This window comes from Vombatus ursinus, unplaced genomic scaffold, assembly GCF_900497805.2.
Source record: "Vombatus ursinus unplaced genomic scaffold, bare-nosed wombat genome assembly UNPS02014878.1, whole genome shotgun sequence".
Lineage (NCBI taxonomy): Eukaryota > Metazoa > Chordata > Mammalia > Diprotodontia > Vombatidae > Vombatus > Vombatus ursinus.
Window position 1 is genome coordinate 225,269 of NW_020954656.1, and position 17,433 is coordinate 242,701.

Genomic DNA, 17,433 nt, shown 5'->3' on the forward strand with positions numbered 1-17,433 from the left:
AAAAAAAAAAAAAAAAAAAAAAAAAAAAAAAAAAAAAAAAAAAAAGATTTGATAAAAATGACTTAGTAGCCTGGCAAGAAAAGAAAAAAAAAAAAGACTTGAGGAAAATAACCTAACTTCTTATACTCAGCATAAAGAGGAGAGTGGGGGAGGGGCAGAGTCCAGGTCCCAAATTTGTAATGGCAGCTTCCAAGATCAAACAAACACCAAGTCCATGAGAAAATGGGTAGATTTAGCTTGTGGTTACTTCTCAGCGCAATAGAAATAAGAAGTCCAGTACAGTCTTAGAGAAAAGCTTAGTGGGTATTAATTGTGTTACTGAACTACAAGAGCAAAGAGGTCAGAGTTGCATAGTGAAAAAAACAATGGATTTGTAGTCAAGGACATGGGTTTATATCTTAGGTTTACCACCTGGCCAAGTCACCAAAATGCTCTGGGCCTCACTTTCCTCTTCTCTAAAATTAGTGAGTTGGCCTAGATGATCACTAAGGTACCTTCAAGCCTTGGATGCTAAGACTAATTATAAATTCTTTTTCTAACACTCATCTTTTTCTTCCCCCCATGGATTCCATGGAATCCATGGGGGGAAGAAAAAAATGAGTGTTTATATATAAGTATGTATGTATATATGTATATGAGTATATATATGTATGTGTATGTATGTATGTACATACACACACATATATTTTGTGCCTCCATTTACTTTATATTATATTATATTACATTGTAATTTTAAGTCTACATTGACCTTACTATACAAACAAATGAAAACAAATCAGAAAATGACAAGTCATGACTTTGTATACTAGTTACAAATCTCAATACAAAAGATGAATATATTGAAATAATATTCATCATAATAAATTACATCACAAAATAAATATTATAATAGTCAATGAACAAAAAGTTCATATTTCTACTTTGAATTATTCCTAAATAATTCTAAGTTCTATGTTTTGCTAGTTCTGATCCTTCCACAGCTTTTTCTGGATTTGTTCCTCAAATATCTGCTTTTAGTGCCTGACAGTTTACAAATTTCTTGAATTTCTAAACATAATAAGGAAGAGTTCTTTGGAGGGGAAAAGAATGATTACTGAATGTAAATAATTTACCAACTTTATGTCTTCGTATGAAACTAGTCCAGTAATAATAAAAAGCACAGAGTCTTGGGAAATGATTAATTAGCAGATAAATTGTACCAGATGGAGAATAAATGGAAATATATCAGAGTCAAAAACACAGAAAACAATGTCACAGCTATAACAACTGGGAACAACTCTGGTGCAACAATAATGCAACTTTTTTGCAACAATGAAGCCATCAACTGACAAATTTATAGCTTTTTTTTAAAAATTATATTCAGGCCCACATTTTCAAGTACCACTACTATCCTCCCCAAAAGAGGAAAAATAAAATAAATTAAATCAATTTTCTCTCTTTACTCATAGACATACTTTAAGTCACTGCAGGCAAGCAAATATATAAAAGCTTACTACACTGATTTATATGGTAAAGGCTGATTATGAAAGAAATTCCATCACGCTGTTGTGAGCTTCAGACTCCTACTTCAGTGTTGCTTCCTAATACTAGCCAGTATAACAATAGGAGGACTTCTATGCAGCCAAATTCTCATGAGGTAAACATTTTACCCACAAACTGATTAGGCGCTATCAATTCCCAAGCTAGAAGAAGGAGGGTGGATGTGGAGTGAGTGGCAGCTCAACATTTAGTATCCCAGAAAGGAGCAGAAACAGAACAGGCCCTATCTAATGGTGGATAAACTTTGAACTTCAGTATTTCTCCAGTGCAGGAGTATACTACATGAAAAGTGTCTCGCAATGAAGAAAAAAAAGGATATTATTTTTAGTGTCTGAGAAAAGCATTTGTTTGAAGGCCATCAACCCAAAGGCTTCCTATTAATTTAATCCCTTATTGGGCAAAATGTCAGCTCAGGTCGCATCGAGAACTTAACGCTAAAACAATCTGAGCTTAATTCTATCTTCCTCATCCCCCCCCCAATTGGTTACTACTAAGGATAGAGTCATAGCCAAAGACATTTTCAATGTTTTCTACATTATCACTAAAAATGATGCCTTTATTCATTTTTTATATAGAATATATATTGGAAATAGAAACATTCTTTCACTGAGCTGCCTTAAGAAGTTAAAAGTCTATGGCATTATAAATATTGCTAATGAGTATACCACACTAGCATTACCAAGTGCTTACTATATGTTTGGTACTGACTTGGTGATAATCTATTTTAAATTGTACTTCTTTTCCCTAGGAAAAGCAGCGACAATCACTAGTACCAGTAAAATAGCCACATAAGGGGGAAAAGTACAACCGGTGAAAAGCGAAAAACTAACCTGGAACGTAAATGAATACTTAAGGTGAGATGACCAAAAAAAAACTTAAATTCTTTCTAAGGATTTAAGAAGTTCATAGTGTAAGAAGTGATCACAAAATAAAAACCGGGAATATAAGACAGAAGTCAATGAAAAAACTGAGTCAAACCATGACAATACCTGCCATGCAGTGAGACAAGAAGTACACATCAGGTGCCCACAAGGCTCAATCTTCACATCTTTATCATTTTCTGCACAGATCTTACAGAGCTGGAAAGTAGAGCCCATTTCACAATACAATTCATATTGTTCCTGAAATGAGACAATGTCAAAGTTAATACATTTCTAGCACAATCAGCTAAAACAGAATTTTCTTAAATAGTATTCCCCAAAAGTACCTCACACTAGGATACCAACAAGATTACTTTGCTACTTAATACATGTTGCAAATGTCTCACATAAACTTCATGACCATAACTTGGATTATATGAAATAATAGCTTTTAAAGATTTAAGCTTTTATTAGCATTTTAAAAGTCTATACTGCTACGGATTATTTAATGTTTCCCATTTTCCTTTGTAAAGGGATCAATTTTCCTTAACCAGTTACACTGACTTAAGAGAAAAAAAAAATCTATTTTAAATTAAATGTGAATATAGTATTTAGTTTATAAACATCAAATTCCTTTCACACTAAGTCATACTCATTTTTCAAAGTATTAAAGTATCATAGCTATTATAGATTAGTTTTGTCCTGCCTCAAATTATATAAATATTTTCTTCCCCTTTTTTTTGAACATTTAAAAAAGAAAAATATACTTGAAACCATCTCAATACTCATTTTTAAACCATGGAATCTGAAACAGTATTTCTTCTCTTTCCCCATTTTTACTTCAAATGAAAATAATAATTTAAGCTAGCATTTATATAGCACTTACTATGTGCCAGGTGTATGGGGTGTTCAGGGAGGACTAGCACCTTTGGTATGAGTGCTTGCCAAGCCCTTTTCAGGGCTGCTCATCTCTCTTGGGTATGTACCTTCACCCAACTGCCACCTGTGGCTCCAAGAAGCTACAGCATTGCAAAGCAGCCACACTCTGGTAAACCATCTCCCCAATGGGCTAAACCATGCTGAGGGTTACCAACAGGCCTCAAATCTTTCAGTGAGTTAGGGGGATATCTCCCCGAAGCATGTTAAAGCCTACCCCCAGCTGAATGAGTGGATGAGAACAATCTGTTCCAATGGTCATGAAGGCAGTCGAAGTAGGTGCTAGCAAATGCTTAGAGCTTAGTCAGGCATCAAAGACGCCAAGGTCATCCACCGCATTCTGGGCCACTGCCAGTTCTCTTAATTTTTGTCCTGCCACTAGACTTTTGATGTCTCAGGGAAAGACTGATGACTTTGCACAACTCTGCCTCATTTTTAAATCTAATTCATATGAAAGTCAAGATATCACCCATATTGTCACTGGTCCATCTGGAAAACAAAGGACAAACAACAAGAACAACAGAAATTCCAAGAGGGGAAGGAGGGGGAGAAAAATTTAAAATTCAAAAGCTTATGCAAATGATTGCTGATAAATCAAAATAAATTAATAAAAAAATTTTTAAAAAGAAATATAGAGAAGTGATTAGTAGTGGAAAGCTAAAAAATAAAATTGGAGTGATATATTATGAGGCAAGATACTAGTTTGACTTTACTGAGCAACTACAATGTACCTACCAATATGCTAGATAGTTATTATATTTTATACCTTGTTATAAGGTATAATAATAACCATCTAATATAATATAATAATAGATAATAAAAAAGAATAACCACTTCTCTGCTTAAGAGATTGTCTCTGTGCTCAAGAAGTTTATAGTCTTATTTAGAGAATAAGCTATACAACAAATAAAAAAAAGTTTAAAAACTGTTTAAAACATTATTGAACACAAGTATTGACCCCATTGGAAAAGAACAACATAACAGGTAATAAAGTCAACAAATTACCAAAGAGTTATAAAGGCGATAATTATTTAACAATGCTGGTAATGCATATCCAAAAGAGAAATTTAAAATCATGGGAAGATATATTAAAGAAAATTCCCTTTGACCCTAGGGACAGTTTAGCAAAAGAAATTATGAAACAACTGAATTGAATATATAACTTAATAAAGGTTGTCTTCAGGAAATAATGTGCACTGGTTTATTTAAAAGAAAAAAATTAAGCATATTATCACAACAAAAAAAAATTTAAAAGCCAGAAAAATGACAAAGTAGAATTTTTTTAAAAAAGGTGTGTTCAAATTTTACTGTCTCAAACAACAACTCAAGTCTTAAAATAGCTATTTATTTTTCAAGACTTGATATATAGAAGATACAAGTTAACTGTTTTTTTCTCTCAATTTCTTCAAGGCTTTCAGAAATCATCTATATTGTCTATATTTTAGGTTCTTTAGTAGACATTACAGAAAAGAGTGAGGATAATGGCAAAAAAAAATTAGGATTTATGTCACACACACACACAAATCTGTTCACACACTACATTAGCTTCACATAAATGCTATTCAGTTAGATATGAAAAGCAGAAGAAATAAAAAGTAGATGTTCTACTGGAAGGAGTAAAAAGCAAATGGCTAGCTACAGTTTAAAAAAGGTGACTTCTCCAAAATTATTACCTTTAAAAGACTTGAAATACTTCTATATATCCTATCACCACTCTCCTAATAATAATTACTTAGGATTTCCTTTTTTAAAAAAATCAAATCTATTACTACCCAACAGAAAACATGTTTCTATAAAAATCTTATTCCAAAGAGAAGAAATAAGAACTGAACAAAAACTCTTCTTGAGAATTTAAAGAAAACTGCCTAATTTTCTCAAATACATTCTTAAATTTCACTTAAAATAGCTCTGAACTGAATCCAGTCTTTTAGCCAGGATATTAATAATGATAGTTCATTTCTGAAACTCATACTAATTCTCTATAAAACACACAGTAAATGGGTTCACTAATTATATGTACATGCATCTGAAATCAAACATACCTGTGTAACTTTGATATGATCGTGTGGTGTAGGTTCACACAATCCCGTCAGATCAGGATTGTAACTTCGTCCATCAGGATATAGGTAGCTAAATTTTGAAACATAAAAATTATTGTTAATCTAACAGTAACAAAAAGGTTGAACTGCTTGCAACTACATTTATTGATCTCTAAATCTAAAATTGTCAAACATAATGTTCAAAGTTTCTTCCTTTAACACATTCCCATTAATAAAAATCTCTTCCTGGATGCCTAGCAATACAAGGTTCACTTGCAAACAATTCTCTATTTTCTTTCCCTCAAATTCTGCTATATTTAAAGTCCCTTTCACTTTAACATTCATTCACTCACTGATTCAAGAAATATTTGTTGAGTACTTATTATGTACAAAGCATTATGTGAGGCACTAAAATGTATACAAAGCATATAAGGCATAGTTCCCTGCTCTTATGGCTCAAATAGTCTGAATTTTAGTAACTGAACAGACATGAAATAAAGCAACAAAGTACATTTATTGTCAAGGAATTACAGTGTATTTCCTTTACATAGCTGAAAGTTTTACTCCAGAGGTCAACTGTTTTCTTTTGATATATCTGATTAATGTTAATATAGTCTTACTATGATATTTTAATGTGTTAACATACGGCAAAAATTAATAACGGATTTATTCTGTGTTCATGTGGGAGTGACAAATATGTAAAAATAAAATTTTTTACCAAAAAAAGAAAAGATTTCAAAAAACACATAGTTAACAAGATCCAATTGAAGATGGGTTGTTACCTTGATTTTTTTTTCTACCAACAGTAAAGGTTAAGAAACAGATGTTCTTTAAAAAGATCATGGGAAAAGGAAAGACTGTGTGTTTCAGTTGACTGCATATATTAATGAGTGTGGATGTGGGTGTGTGTGTGATTTGAAAGTTTTATGTAGAATACCATGTGCTTACTTCTATTATCAAGGATAGAAAGCCAGATTATGGAAAACCTACAAAGCAGCAAAGGTTAAACCAATTTCACTTCCCAGGCAGTGGAGAACCACTGAAGTCACCCCATCATGTTAAATTATTTTCCTGCTAATTCAGAAAACTATCCCCCAAAATGGTTACATATGTATATTTTGAACAAAATGAATGTCTTCTCTTTTCTACATAAAGATTATAAATACAATCCCCCCCCACAAAAAAAATTAAAAAAAAAAAAAACAAATACAATTCCCTTGGCAATGTGTCCCGGGGGGGGTCACTCTTATGAACAGCTTTGTGGATGACTTGCTAGAAAGAGCTAAGAAAATACTCAACATCTGGAAGTCACAGCAAATTACCTGGAATTCAAAATACACTTTTGAGGGGAAATTTTTTCCCCCAAAATAACTTTGGCAAAATGGAAAAAAAAATTATCTTTAAAAAGTGGAGAAACTTCAGTAGGAAGAAGTGTAAAGTAGCTGAGAACAAATTGCACCCAGTGTAATTTGGCAATCTCTCCCCTTTATATACTCAACTGTCACTCACTCTATTTCAGGTCATTGTTTTTTTTTATCAAAAAAAAAAGTTAATAATTTTTGTTTCTATATCATCTTAATTTCCAAATATATCCCTCCCCTTTTCCCCTACACAGTGAAGTATCCTTTGTAAAAACAAAAACAAAAACAAAAAAAAAACTTTTTAAAAATAACAAAGAGACAGAAAAGCAGTTAAGAAAAACAAAAATATTAGCTGAGATTGACAGTACAGGCAATGTTCCACACCCATAGTCCAACATCTCTGCAAAGAAAGAAGGGAGGTGTATTTCTCCATTGACATGCATAATTTAATTACAAAGCATGCCATTTAGATTTTGGGTTTTTTTTAATTTTGTTTTGTTTTGTTTACTTTTGTTGTTTCCACTGGCATTGCTTTAGTAACAGTGTATCCTTCTCACTTTCTAATCGACAATGGCAACATCTCCAAACTGCTCTGCCTTGCTCTCATTTTCTACCCTTCAATACCAATGTCAGTACATCAATGAAGAAACATTTTTAAGCACCTACTATGTGCCAGGCACTATCAGATTAATTTTCTTGATGCAGAAATAAGAATATATCACTGTCTTGCTGAAAAACTTTTAATGTGTCCCTCCTGCCTAGAGGACAAAGGTGAAACTCTTTAGGCCTGATAGCTGAGTCTCTTCATAATCTGGTTCCAATTTACCTTTCCAATATAATATTACACTACATAATGGTCATATGCCCCACACTCCAGTCAAAATGCACCACCTGTTTTGCCTCAGAGATATTCTCCTTTCTGGAGACATTTTCCCATCTCTGTGCTTTTTGCATATTCCATTCTCTCTACTTGGAATCCTTTTTTCTCTCTGCCTCACGTAATAATACTCCCTCACCCCACTTCATTCAAAGCAGAAAGGAAATATCATCTCTTCCATAAAGTGTGTAGAGAGGATGGTTTCATTTTTATCTTCATATCTCTAACACCTAAAATAAGCATGTCCACCAAATTCTGTAGTACTAAATCGAAAGATTTCCCTCCTCTGACCTCTCCTAAGAATTTGTTTTCCTTATGTACTCAAACTTGATTTTACATTATATTTATCTGCATACATCTCATCGAACTGGCTTTCATGTTTACTAAGAGCAATAACAGTGTCTTACACCTCTTTGTGTTCCATTCCACCTCCCTCATCACCCATCACAGGGCTTTATACAAGGTAAGTACTCAATAAATGCTTGTTGAATAAAATTTTGGGGGGTGGGGAAAAGGTACAAGCAATACTAATATAGGATGGGTCAGGAAGAGCTGGGCAAGATAAGGACCTAGGGATGGTGGTCATAGTTAACTACAATCTGAATGAGTGAGCCATGCAGTGCCATTTTGGGGAAGGAGGGAAGCCAACATGACCCTAGGATGTAATAAAAATAATGACATGCAAGGGCTGGGGGGGTAATTTTTTACTTTTATACCCTCATTAAGGTATTGTGTCCCATTCTGGTCATCAGACTTTTAAAAGGATGTGGAAAACCTAGAAAGGATTCAGAAAAAGAGTGACAAGGAAAATTAAAGGGATGGAAACTAAGTTCCAGAGGAAATGTTAAGGGAATTAGGGCTGGTGAGCCGATAGGGGAGAAGGCTACTCTCTTCAAGCACATGGAAATGAAACTGATCCACTGTTCTCCATGACTGTGAAGGACTAAACGAGAAGAAAGCAATAACAAAGGCAGCTCTCAATTGGACTTCAGAATAATCATTTCAGTATTTGCCAAAAATGATATATATTGAAATTGGCCAAAGTATTTTTAGAGCTTCTATCCCTATTTATGATCATTAAAATAAAATATCATCCATCCTGGATATTTTACATATTTATCTTCCTAAAAGCAACTAAACCCAACATCCCAAGTCCCATGTCATTCCTTTACATTTGATCATATTTATACATATATATTAATAATATATTAATAATCATTATATGGTTTCCAAAGCACTCTACAGAAATTATCTTGTTTGAGTTTCACAACACTGGAAGGTAAATACACCAAATTGCATTTTACAAATACGAAAAATGAGGCTCAAAAAGGTTAAGTAAAAAAACTTCTGCATGTTCTTGTGATGTCAGAAGAAGCAAAAGAATTCTGCTTTTTGCTGACCAATTCCAACACATCTTCTACAACACCATTTTGTAGCTCCTTACTTAAGTATGTGCATACACACAAACAAAGCTAGTGTCAAAATCATTTATAGCTACTACCCAAATCCAGTAAATATGTTCCATTTGGTCACAAACAGGTGGCAATTTGTTACAAGAAGGGGGAAAAAACACATCACACCAGAGTCTTGAAATGATAATAATTTTAATTTGTCAGAATGTTCTCAATTTAACTCCTGCACTGGACTACTTTGATAACACTGTTTTAATTTTACATTCTTAGTTTTTGAAAGATGGCAAAGTCCCATGGCTTCTACTGGGTATCACCTAGCTAAATATGAGATTAGCCTGGCTATGGATATTAACTATGAAAATGATAAATTATAGCAAAATTATCCCATCTATGGTCCATTTAGACCAGGAGTGGAGAAACTATGGCCAGCTTAGGTTTTGTTTGTTCGCTTATTTTTAATAAATACAAGATACGAATGGTTTTTACATTTTAAAATAAGGTTTATATTTTAAAATGTAAAAAAAAAAAAATTCTTCACTCACAGGTTATACAAAAACAGGAGTGACAGGTTTGTCCCATGAGCCAAACTGGGTTTGCTAACCTATAATGTAGGATCCAGGGCTTCTTAAACTTTTTCCACTCACAACCCCTTTAACATTTCTTAAACTGTGGGTTGCAAGTCAGTTTAAGAAGAGCTGAAACTATCACCTCTGATAAATATTCTCAGAAAAAATAGCCAATAATATCTACTAATAACACACGAAAATCCTTAAACATACTCTAGGGAAATAAATAAATAATTCAAATGTAAACAGTGAATTTAGACAAATACTAGTTTTAGATGCTCATTAATACTTACTGCTACACTGATTAATCCTAGTTATCTCTTAAAATCCATAGATGAAATAAAATAAATTCTTTTCCTTAAACCTTCCTATTCCTTCTCTTTTCCATGGTTGACCTAGGAATTTAATGAATCACTTTTTCTTCTACAACTCTGGTGGACTGCCTCATGCTGGGTTCACTGCTGAACAACTCAGATCATCTACGCCCTCTGAGCTACTCATCATAGAATTTGCCACAGAACTTAGCAAGGTAGAGGAAAAAAGGAAAAGAAAAGAAAAGGAAAAAGAAACGTGTGGTACTGAAATGGAAGGTGTATAGTATCTATTTCCATTGATAAGGAGTCTACTAGATTCCTACGGCTTTATGTAGAGTTAAGAGCATTATTAAATTGAGAAACAATAATAGTGACTTTTATATTGATAGAATGGTATGCAAGGTATGCATGTATGTATATAGAAATGTATATATATATGTATATACATGTGTAATGTATGTGTGTATACACACACACATACTTTGGCTTAGAAAAATAGAATATGGTTTTTTTTTATCAAGATGAGCTATTTGGACATCAAGCTGGTGTTATAGTAATAATGATGATAATAATTCTAACTAACATTTATATAGTACCTACCATGCACCAAGCACACTGCTTTACAATTATTATCTCATTTGATCCTCACAACAACCCCAGGAGGGAGGTGCTAATATAAATAATAAACCATGTAAACTTAAAAACTTCAAGATACTTCGAACATACAAACATATTAAGCTATACTAAAGGCAATAGCAAGAGTGGAGTAAAACAGCTACTTTTTTGGGGGAAACCTCCTTGTTATTTGTTTTGAAAATATTTCAGGTAAAACCTCTCTCAAAGACATATACATTAAGTCTCTCAATTTGTTACTAAACTCAATATTCTAAAATACATTTGTTTTGAATTAATTTAGTCAATTTGGTGGTTTTTTGGAGATAAATAATGAAAAGATCATAATGAATTTTAACAAAGGTTACTCTCTTCATGAACATATAAGTAAATGATGCTATTCAGTTGTTCTCCAAGATTCCTACAATCAAATACCTCACCTACTTCATGCATTAAAATTCATTCTCTAATTTACAATCTTACAAATAACAAAGAATGAATTGATACCTTTAACCATAAAATGTTTAATACTTACAATCCTTCCCTGCTACCATCAATCAGGGCTTGAAATAAAGGCTTATTGTGAGGTATGGTCTGTAAGATGTTACCATCTCCTGTGACATATCCAATGGCCCACTGTCCCAGTCGAGTGCAACTCAACCTGAAAATGTAGCTGAATAAAAGAAAGGGGGGAAAAGGCTTAATCTTTTATACAAGATTCTTATCTGTTAAATATATCCAGCAAAAGAGAATATATATTCTGATATGGCAGTAAGTCAGATTTAGGAGCCCTGGGATCTATTTTTATGTTTTATAACATGTTTTGTAACCTGCTATAAATTCCCAGTTCTTGATGAAATAAATGGTCACTGATAGTTTTCATTTACCTATTTCACTGAAGAAAATTAAAATTATATTTCTCAAGTAACTTAGATTTCTCAGACCAAAAAAAAAAGTGAGATATGCTTGCATATTAGCATCTAAAGAAGCAATATAGAACCTCATTCTGAACTATATCTTACTTATAATTTTAAAATAATATTTGGAGTTTTTTTATTTTATTAGGTAAATTGCTTTTAAAAATGATTTACTTTGCAATTATGATGGCCACTCTATTTTTTCTTTTCATGCAGAAAAGCTCCAAAATATCTCTAAATTACATTAGTGAGCAACTAAAATATTTGAGTTCATAGCAGCTACTTAATCCTGTCAAACTCAATATTTCACCTAAGTAGTCAAATTGTTCAGTAATATTAATCAAAGGAAAAGGCTAGCAGGAGACATTAGCAAAGCTTTAAATGTCTTCTTTATTATTTTAAAAATTTCAGACAATTTCTCTTCATAACTTTACAAAATGTAACATAGCAAAATATGTTGCCTTCACACTTGTCATATTCTTTATATTTGAATTTTATGACCTGTTAAACAGATCAAAATTGGGTCAATTAATTTTGTTGGATACATTTAAACAGCTTGACTGCCTAAATGTATCCAACTGAAATAAAAATCTTCTGATATATAACGGTTATTGACGAACCAAGTACTGTAAAAATAACTTTACAAGGCAATTAACTATTTAATAGTGGCTATGAAGTCTGAATTTAATCAACTTGCACACAGACTAGCAGAATATGATTGATTGATTCAAGCTAATTAGGCTTGGCCCCTTTCCCCAGAAGCAGAGTGGGTGAAGATATTGAAGTATAACTAACAATCACCAAAAAGACTGTCCCAATTTGGGTGTGCATTGGCTTACTCATGACTGAAGCATTTACAAAAGGCATATAAGTAGCTTATTTATGATTGAACATATAGGAACACATGCCCAGGTTGGTGGTAGGAAAGAGAGTAGACTAATCATGGGCAGTCTACAGTCTGAGCTTGCCTGGATAGCTCCTATTTTTCTCCTGAAAACCATGATAAAGCCTAGAATTAGGACAAATGGATCCTTGGATGGCTATGTCACAAAAGTGCATAATTCCCAAATTATAGTTAGGTAATTTCCTTGAGCGTGAACCACATCCCTTTCCCTAGAATAATAATTAAGGGAATTACTACAATGATATCTAAGAATGTTATATATAGAAAGGCCTATCATTCTATGATTCTTAATAACTACACATTTAACTCTAGGAAGTACTAAAAATAAAATAATACATATGGCCAGCATAGAAAATAGAAAAACAAAACCTGACGAGATAGGCACTTGAATGAAATAAAAACAATTCATCTTACCCACTGGAAAAGATTTAATCCTGGTTTAACCACACCCTCTCACCTCTTCTGGGACACAAAAATTTCAACAGGTCTCATCATTTCTGCTCTTTTGGAGTGCCCCAGATCTTTCTTTTCATGTTATGTCCATTCCAGAAGGAAGAACCATTAAAATGTTGGAGTGTTTACAATTTTTTGTTTGTTCTCCCACACCCCTGGGCATCGTGAAACAGTCAAAGATTCTAGGAGCCTTTTAAAATAAACTTTTCCAGTACTATTCCAAAATCTGTTCTTTGGTAAAAGCATTCCAGAAATCATGGCAGTATATAATTATGGGCACATCAAATATACAAAATACTCAAAGCAATAAAATCGTTGTGCCACAATACCTCCTGTTGAAGGTAACACCCGTTCTTCTAATATATAGCTCATTGGTTCAAAGCTTTAATGTTATCTAGGATGTCTCACTCCTTCTCACTCAACAAATCCAATCAGTTTCCAGATCTTGCCTTTTCTACTCTACACTATCTGACCCCTTTTCTCTACTCACATAGCCCTACTTTAGTTCAGACATTCTTCACTTCTCCCCTAGACTGTTGAAATGACATCCTCCTTGGTCTCCCTGCTTTAAATCTCTACCCTACTCCAATCCATCCTTCACACAGCTGCCAAAGTGATTTTTCTGAAGCACAACACTAACTATGTCACTCCCTTATTCAATAAACCTCAGTGGCTCCCTATTACTAAAAGGACAAAATAATAACACTTCTTTTAAAGCCTTGCACAATCTTACCCCTCCCATCTTTTCAGCTTCACTGCACATTAATGGTTCTACTCCCCATACTTAATGATTCAGTCAGCCAGTCAGTCAGCAAACATTTACTAAGGATTTATGTATGTTATACCAGGCACTGTGCTAAGCTGAGGATAAAAAGAAAGGCAAAAACACTATCCCTGCCCTTAAGAAACTCAAACCCTAGTGGGGGAAACAACATGAAAATAACTCTGTACATATAAGATATATACAGCCAAACTAGCCTTCTCTGTTCCTCACACATGGCACTCCATTTCCCATCTCCCTGCCTTTGCACTGGCTGTCCCCCATGCCTGGAATAGTTACCACGCTATTGGACTGCATTTGAATAAGCTTTTTTAAATAAAATGGTAAGAAATTTTTACAAAAGTGGCCCATGATAACTAACTCCTAGGCACTCTGTACCTATTTACTTTAAGAGAAAATCATTATGAAATAGGACTATTACTAGACACAAATAATACAATTCAACAAATGTTTATAACATGCAAAACAGTTGCACTTTAATGAAAATGGACTAAGACCACAATCAGAAACCTCTGTCCTGGGATGGTACTAACTAGCTGTGTGGCTATGCACAAATCATCAAAACACCATAGACCTCAGCCTCCTCATCCCTTTAAAAAAAAAAAAAAAAAAAGGCAAGGCTAGATCATCTATTTCCTTTCAAGACTAAAATGCTGTGATTCCAAAACAGCACAAAGGACTGAGGGTGGGAAGAAATGCATTATCCTTTTGGAGTTGTTTCTAACCAGGTGGGTAATTCCATGACTCTGGGCCCGAGTTTCTTTATACACTCTCCAGGGTCCACTCTAGTTCTAACATCATCAAGTTCTACAATTTTGTAATCACCATAGTGAGTGATAAAGACAGTTAGTTCTATGAAGTCTTAAAAAAGGGAGAGGTCAGCATGGGCCAAATGGTCAAGATCTGCATCAGGAAGGAGGTGGGCTAGGCCTGGATAGATAAAGAGTTTGGATAAGTGGAGAGAATACAAATAGTCATCCTAATTGGGAGAAAGGGAAGAAGCTAAAAGTCCTGAATCACGGTATATTCTAGGAAGAATGTGGACAATGGCCTGACAATTCTAGATAAGAATTGGGTGGTCTCTTCTTAACATTTCAGAAAGAAAAGTTGTAAGCTTAGCTCTCAATAAGCTTTTTTAGATCTGTAAATTTATCTGCTAGGGAACTAATTCCCAAAATACTTAGTATTTTTACGATATTTGCTTTCCCTGATTTCTTAATCTCACATACTTAAAAAAGTATAATACAAATACTTAAGAACTTAAGTATAATAAGAATACTTAAGTTCTTCTTAAGTATAATAAGAATACTCAAGAAAGTAGAATACAATAGTACCACATATACATTTAGATACATACAGTTTGCCAACAGACTAGCCCTTTGTTTACGTTTTTGTTCTCAGAACTCATTTAGGGATTTTAAGGCAAGCATATCAAAAGTGCAGCATGACTACCACCAGTCTAAGGCAGAAATAATTGGTTTGTCAGATTCAACAAACACTATTTTGATCCATGAAGATTACATCAATCCAGCATTTATTAAGTGCACTAGGTACTGATATTAAGCTCTGGGGATACAAAGGCTTTTTTTTTTTTTGCTTGTTTGTTTTTAAGGCAATTGGGGTTAAGTGACTTGCCCAGGGTCACACAGCTAGTAAGTGTCAAGTGTTTGGTCTGAAGCCAGATTTGAACTCAGGTCCTTCTGACTTCAGGGCCAGTGCTCTATCTACTGCACCACTTAGCTGCCCCTGGGATACAAAGGCTAAAAACATTCTGTGCCTTCAAGGTGCTCACATTCTAATGGAGGAGACAACATGAAGGCAACTATGTATAAATAAGACACCTACAAGATAAACTGGAGATAATTTCAGAAGGGAAACTCTATCATTACAGGGGACCTTAAATCTACTATGTGATTAACACAAGAATATTTGTAAATAGCTATAATTTTCAAAAATAAGGAGTTATTCTTGAACAATATAACCACAGATATCTCACCTTCCAGGTTTGGTACTGTATTTCTGTAGCCGTGCTTTGACTTCATCATATGTTAGAAATGCCATGTAACCAGGATGTGTCACAGCCAGAAAATTCCAATTCCGTAAGATGGAACCCCAAGGCTTTAAAATATAAAAAAAAGAAATTATATTAGTTGGAAAATGCTGTATATTAGTTACAGACACCAAGAATACATTCAATTAACTTTCCAATTTCTGCAGAAAAATTCTAGATCAGGCTGGGGAACCTGTGGCCTCAAGGCCACAAGTGTCTTCAGGTATGGCCCTTTGACTGAATCCAAATTTCACAGAACAAATCCCCTTAATAAAAGGATTTGCTGAGGGTTCCCCACTCCTCTTCTAGACCACTATAGTTAATGTGAGCATGTGGGGTAATGTCAGTGGTTCAATGTCAACTGGCATTGTAAAACAAGGATGCTGGACTAGGTGACTTCTAGAGTCCCTTCCAGCACTAATAAATCAATGATCCTAAAGTAAGATTCAAGAAGCTAAGACCTACGACATAATCTAATTTTGCAGGTTGAACAGTGCCTTGTGCATGCTAAAAGCCCTTAAAGATATATGCTGAATTGTCCAAGGTAAAAATGTGCAGCTTTCTTGGACTTCCAGTGCAAGTTCCTTTTGTGTAATTTCCTAAACAAAAAACAAAAAACCTTAAATTTGATAACACAAAGACTATTGGCTTACGTTCTTATTTAGGGGGGATTTTATAGATCAGATTGGAGAGAAGAGGTTTTATTTTCTTATTACAAACACAGAAATGGTTACAATGCCCTCATACCACTTAGCAAAGCTGCTCCACTTTTTACACTGAATCTCATGCAATATAAGAAACCTAGAGTATTTTTAAAGTTTTATTTTTTCCCTTTAAAACAACACTTTGCTTGAGTAAGAAATATGAACATCTTGTATTTTCTATTAATTGTAAATCGTTGGTGTTATCATCTGCAGTTTAGTATGTTGCTACACCACCATCACCACCACGACCACCATACCAGGGTGTGAATGGAAAAAAAAAAACAACCAAACAACAGAAATACTAAAGAGATGAAAGATTGCACCATTATCACACACATGCATTAAGGAGGAAATGCAATCAATATTTTTATAATGTACACATAATTTCCACTATATGTAATTGTCTGAAGTCTGATGGAGTAAATTTTGGACATTTATTACAGAATAAATGTTTAATTCTCTCAAATGACAAGCGAAAAAAGCTGAGGCTCAAATAAGTTAAATAATCTGTCCAAGTTCAAACAGGTAGTTTGTAGTTGAACCACAACTTTAGTCTATTTACTGATTCTCATTCTGGTACTCCTTCCTACATCACACTATTTCTATAATATATATAAGTTTGCCTTTAGTCAATATTAAAACTCAAGTATTAGGATAGAGATTGATTGAAGAACCTAGTGAAATTTTGCCTAGAGAAGACTCAGGGGGAACATGATAGCTGTCTTAAAGTATTCGAAAGGCTTACATATGAAAGAGGGGGTAGACTTGTTATGTTCAGAGAGCACCACCAGAAGCAATGAGTAGAAGATGCAAAAATGCAAATTTAGGTTGATGTTGGGAAAATCTTCCTGATAAACAGAATAACAAAAAAACAAAAAACAAAACAAACAAAAAAAAAGCTACCTTGAAACACAGTGAGTTGTCCTCAACTGAAGAATCTCAAACAAAAGTTAAGTATGTTACAACGGGAATTCCATTTCGGGTATGTGTTGCACTAGATGGCTACTGAGATGATTTCTAACTCAAAAATTCTATGTATCTATGACTTTTATTTTGGACCAAATCTGTGCTTTCATCAGTGTAGGGAATGCTTGGTGAAGAATTCCTT

At 33.8% G+C, this 17,433-nt stretch overlaps 1 protein-coding gene across 7 annotated transcripts in view; it reads right to left on the reverse strand.

Moving 5' to 3' along the window:
• Nucleotides 1–17,433, reverse strand: part of LOC114028336 (E3 ubiquitin-protein ligase CBL-B) — a 137,471-nt gene that overhangs the window by 94,062 nt on the left and 25,976 nt on the right. For all 7 annotated transcript variants that reach the window (XM_027842588.1, XM_027842587.1, XM_027842584.1 and 4 more), the window contains exons 3-6: nt 15,568–15,689; nt 11,052–11,189; nt 5,378–5,465; nt 2,529–2,660 (exon numbers count right to left, since the gene is read on the reverse strand). In XM_027842588.1, the coding sequence (XP_027698389.1) occupies nt 2,529–2,660; nt 5,378–5,465; nt 11,052–11,189; nt 15,568–15,689 (480 nt within the window). The remainder of the gene's footprint in view (nt 1–2,528; nt 2,661–5,377; nt 5,466–11,051; nt 11,190–15,567; nt 15,690–17,433) is intronic.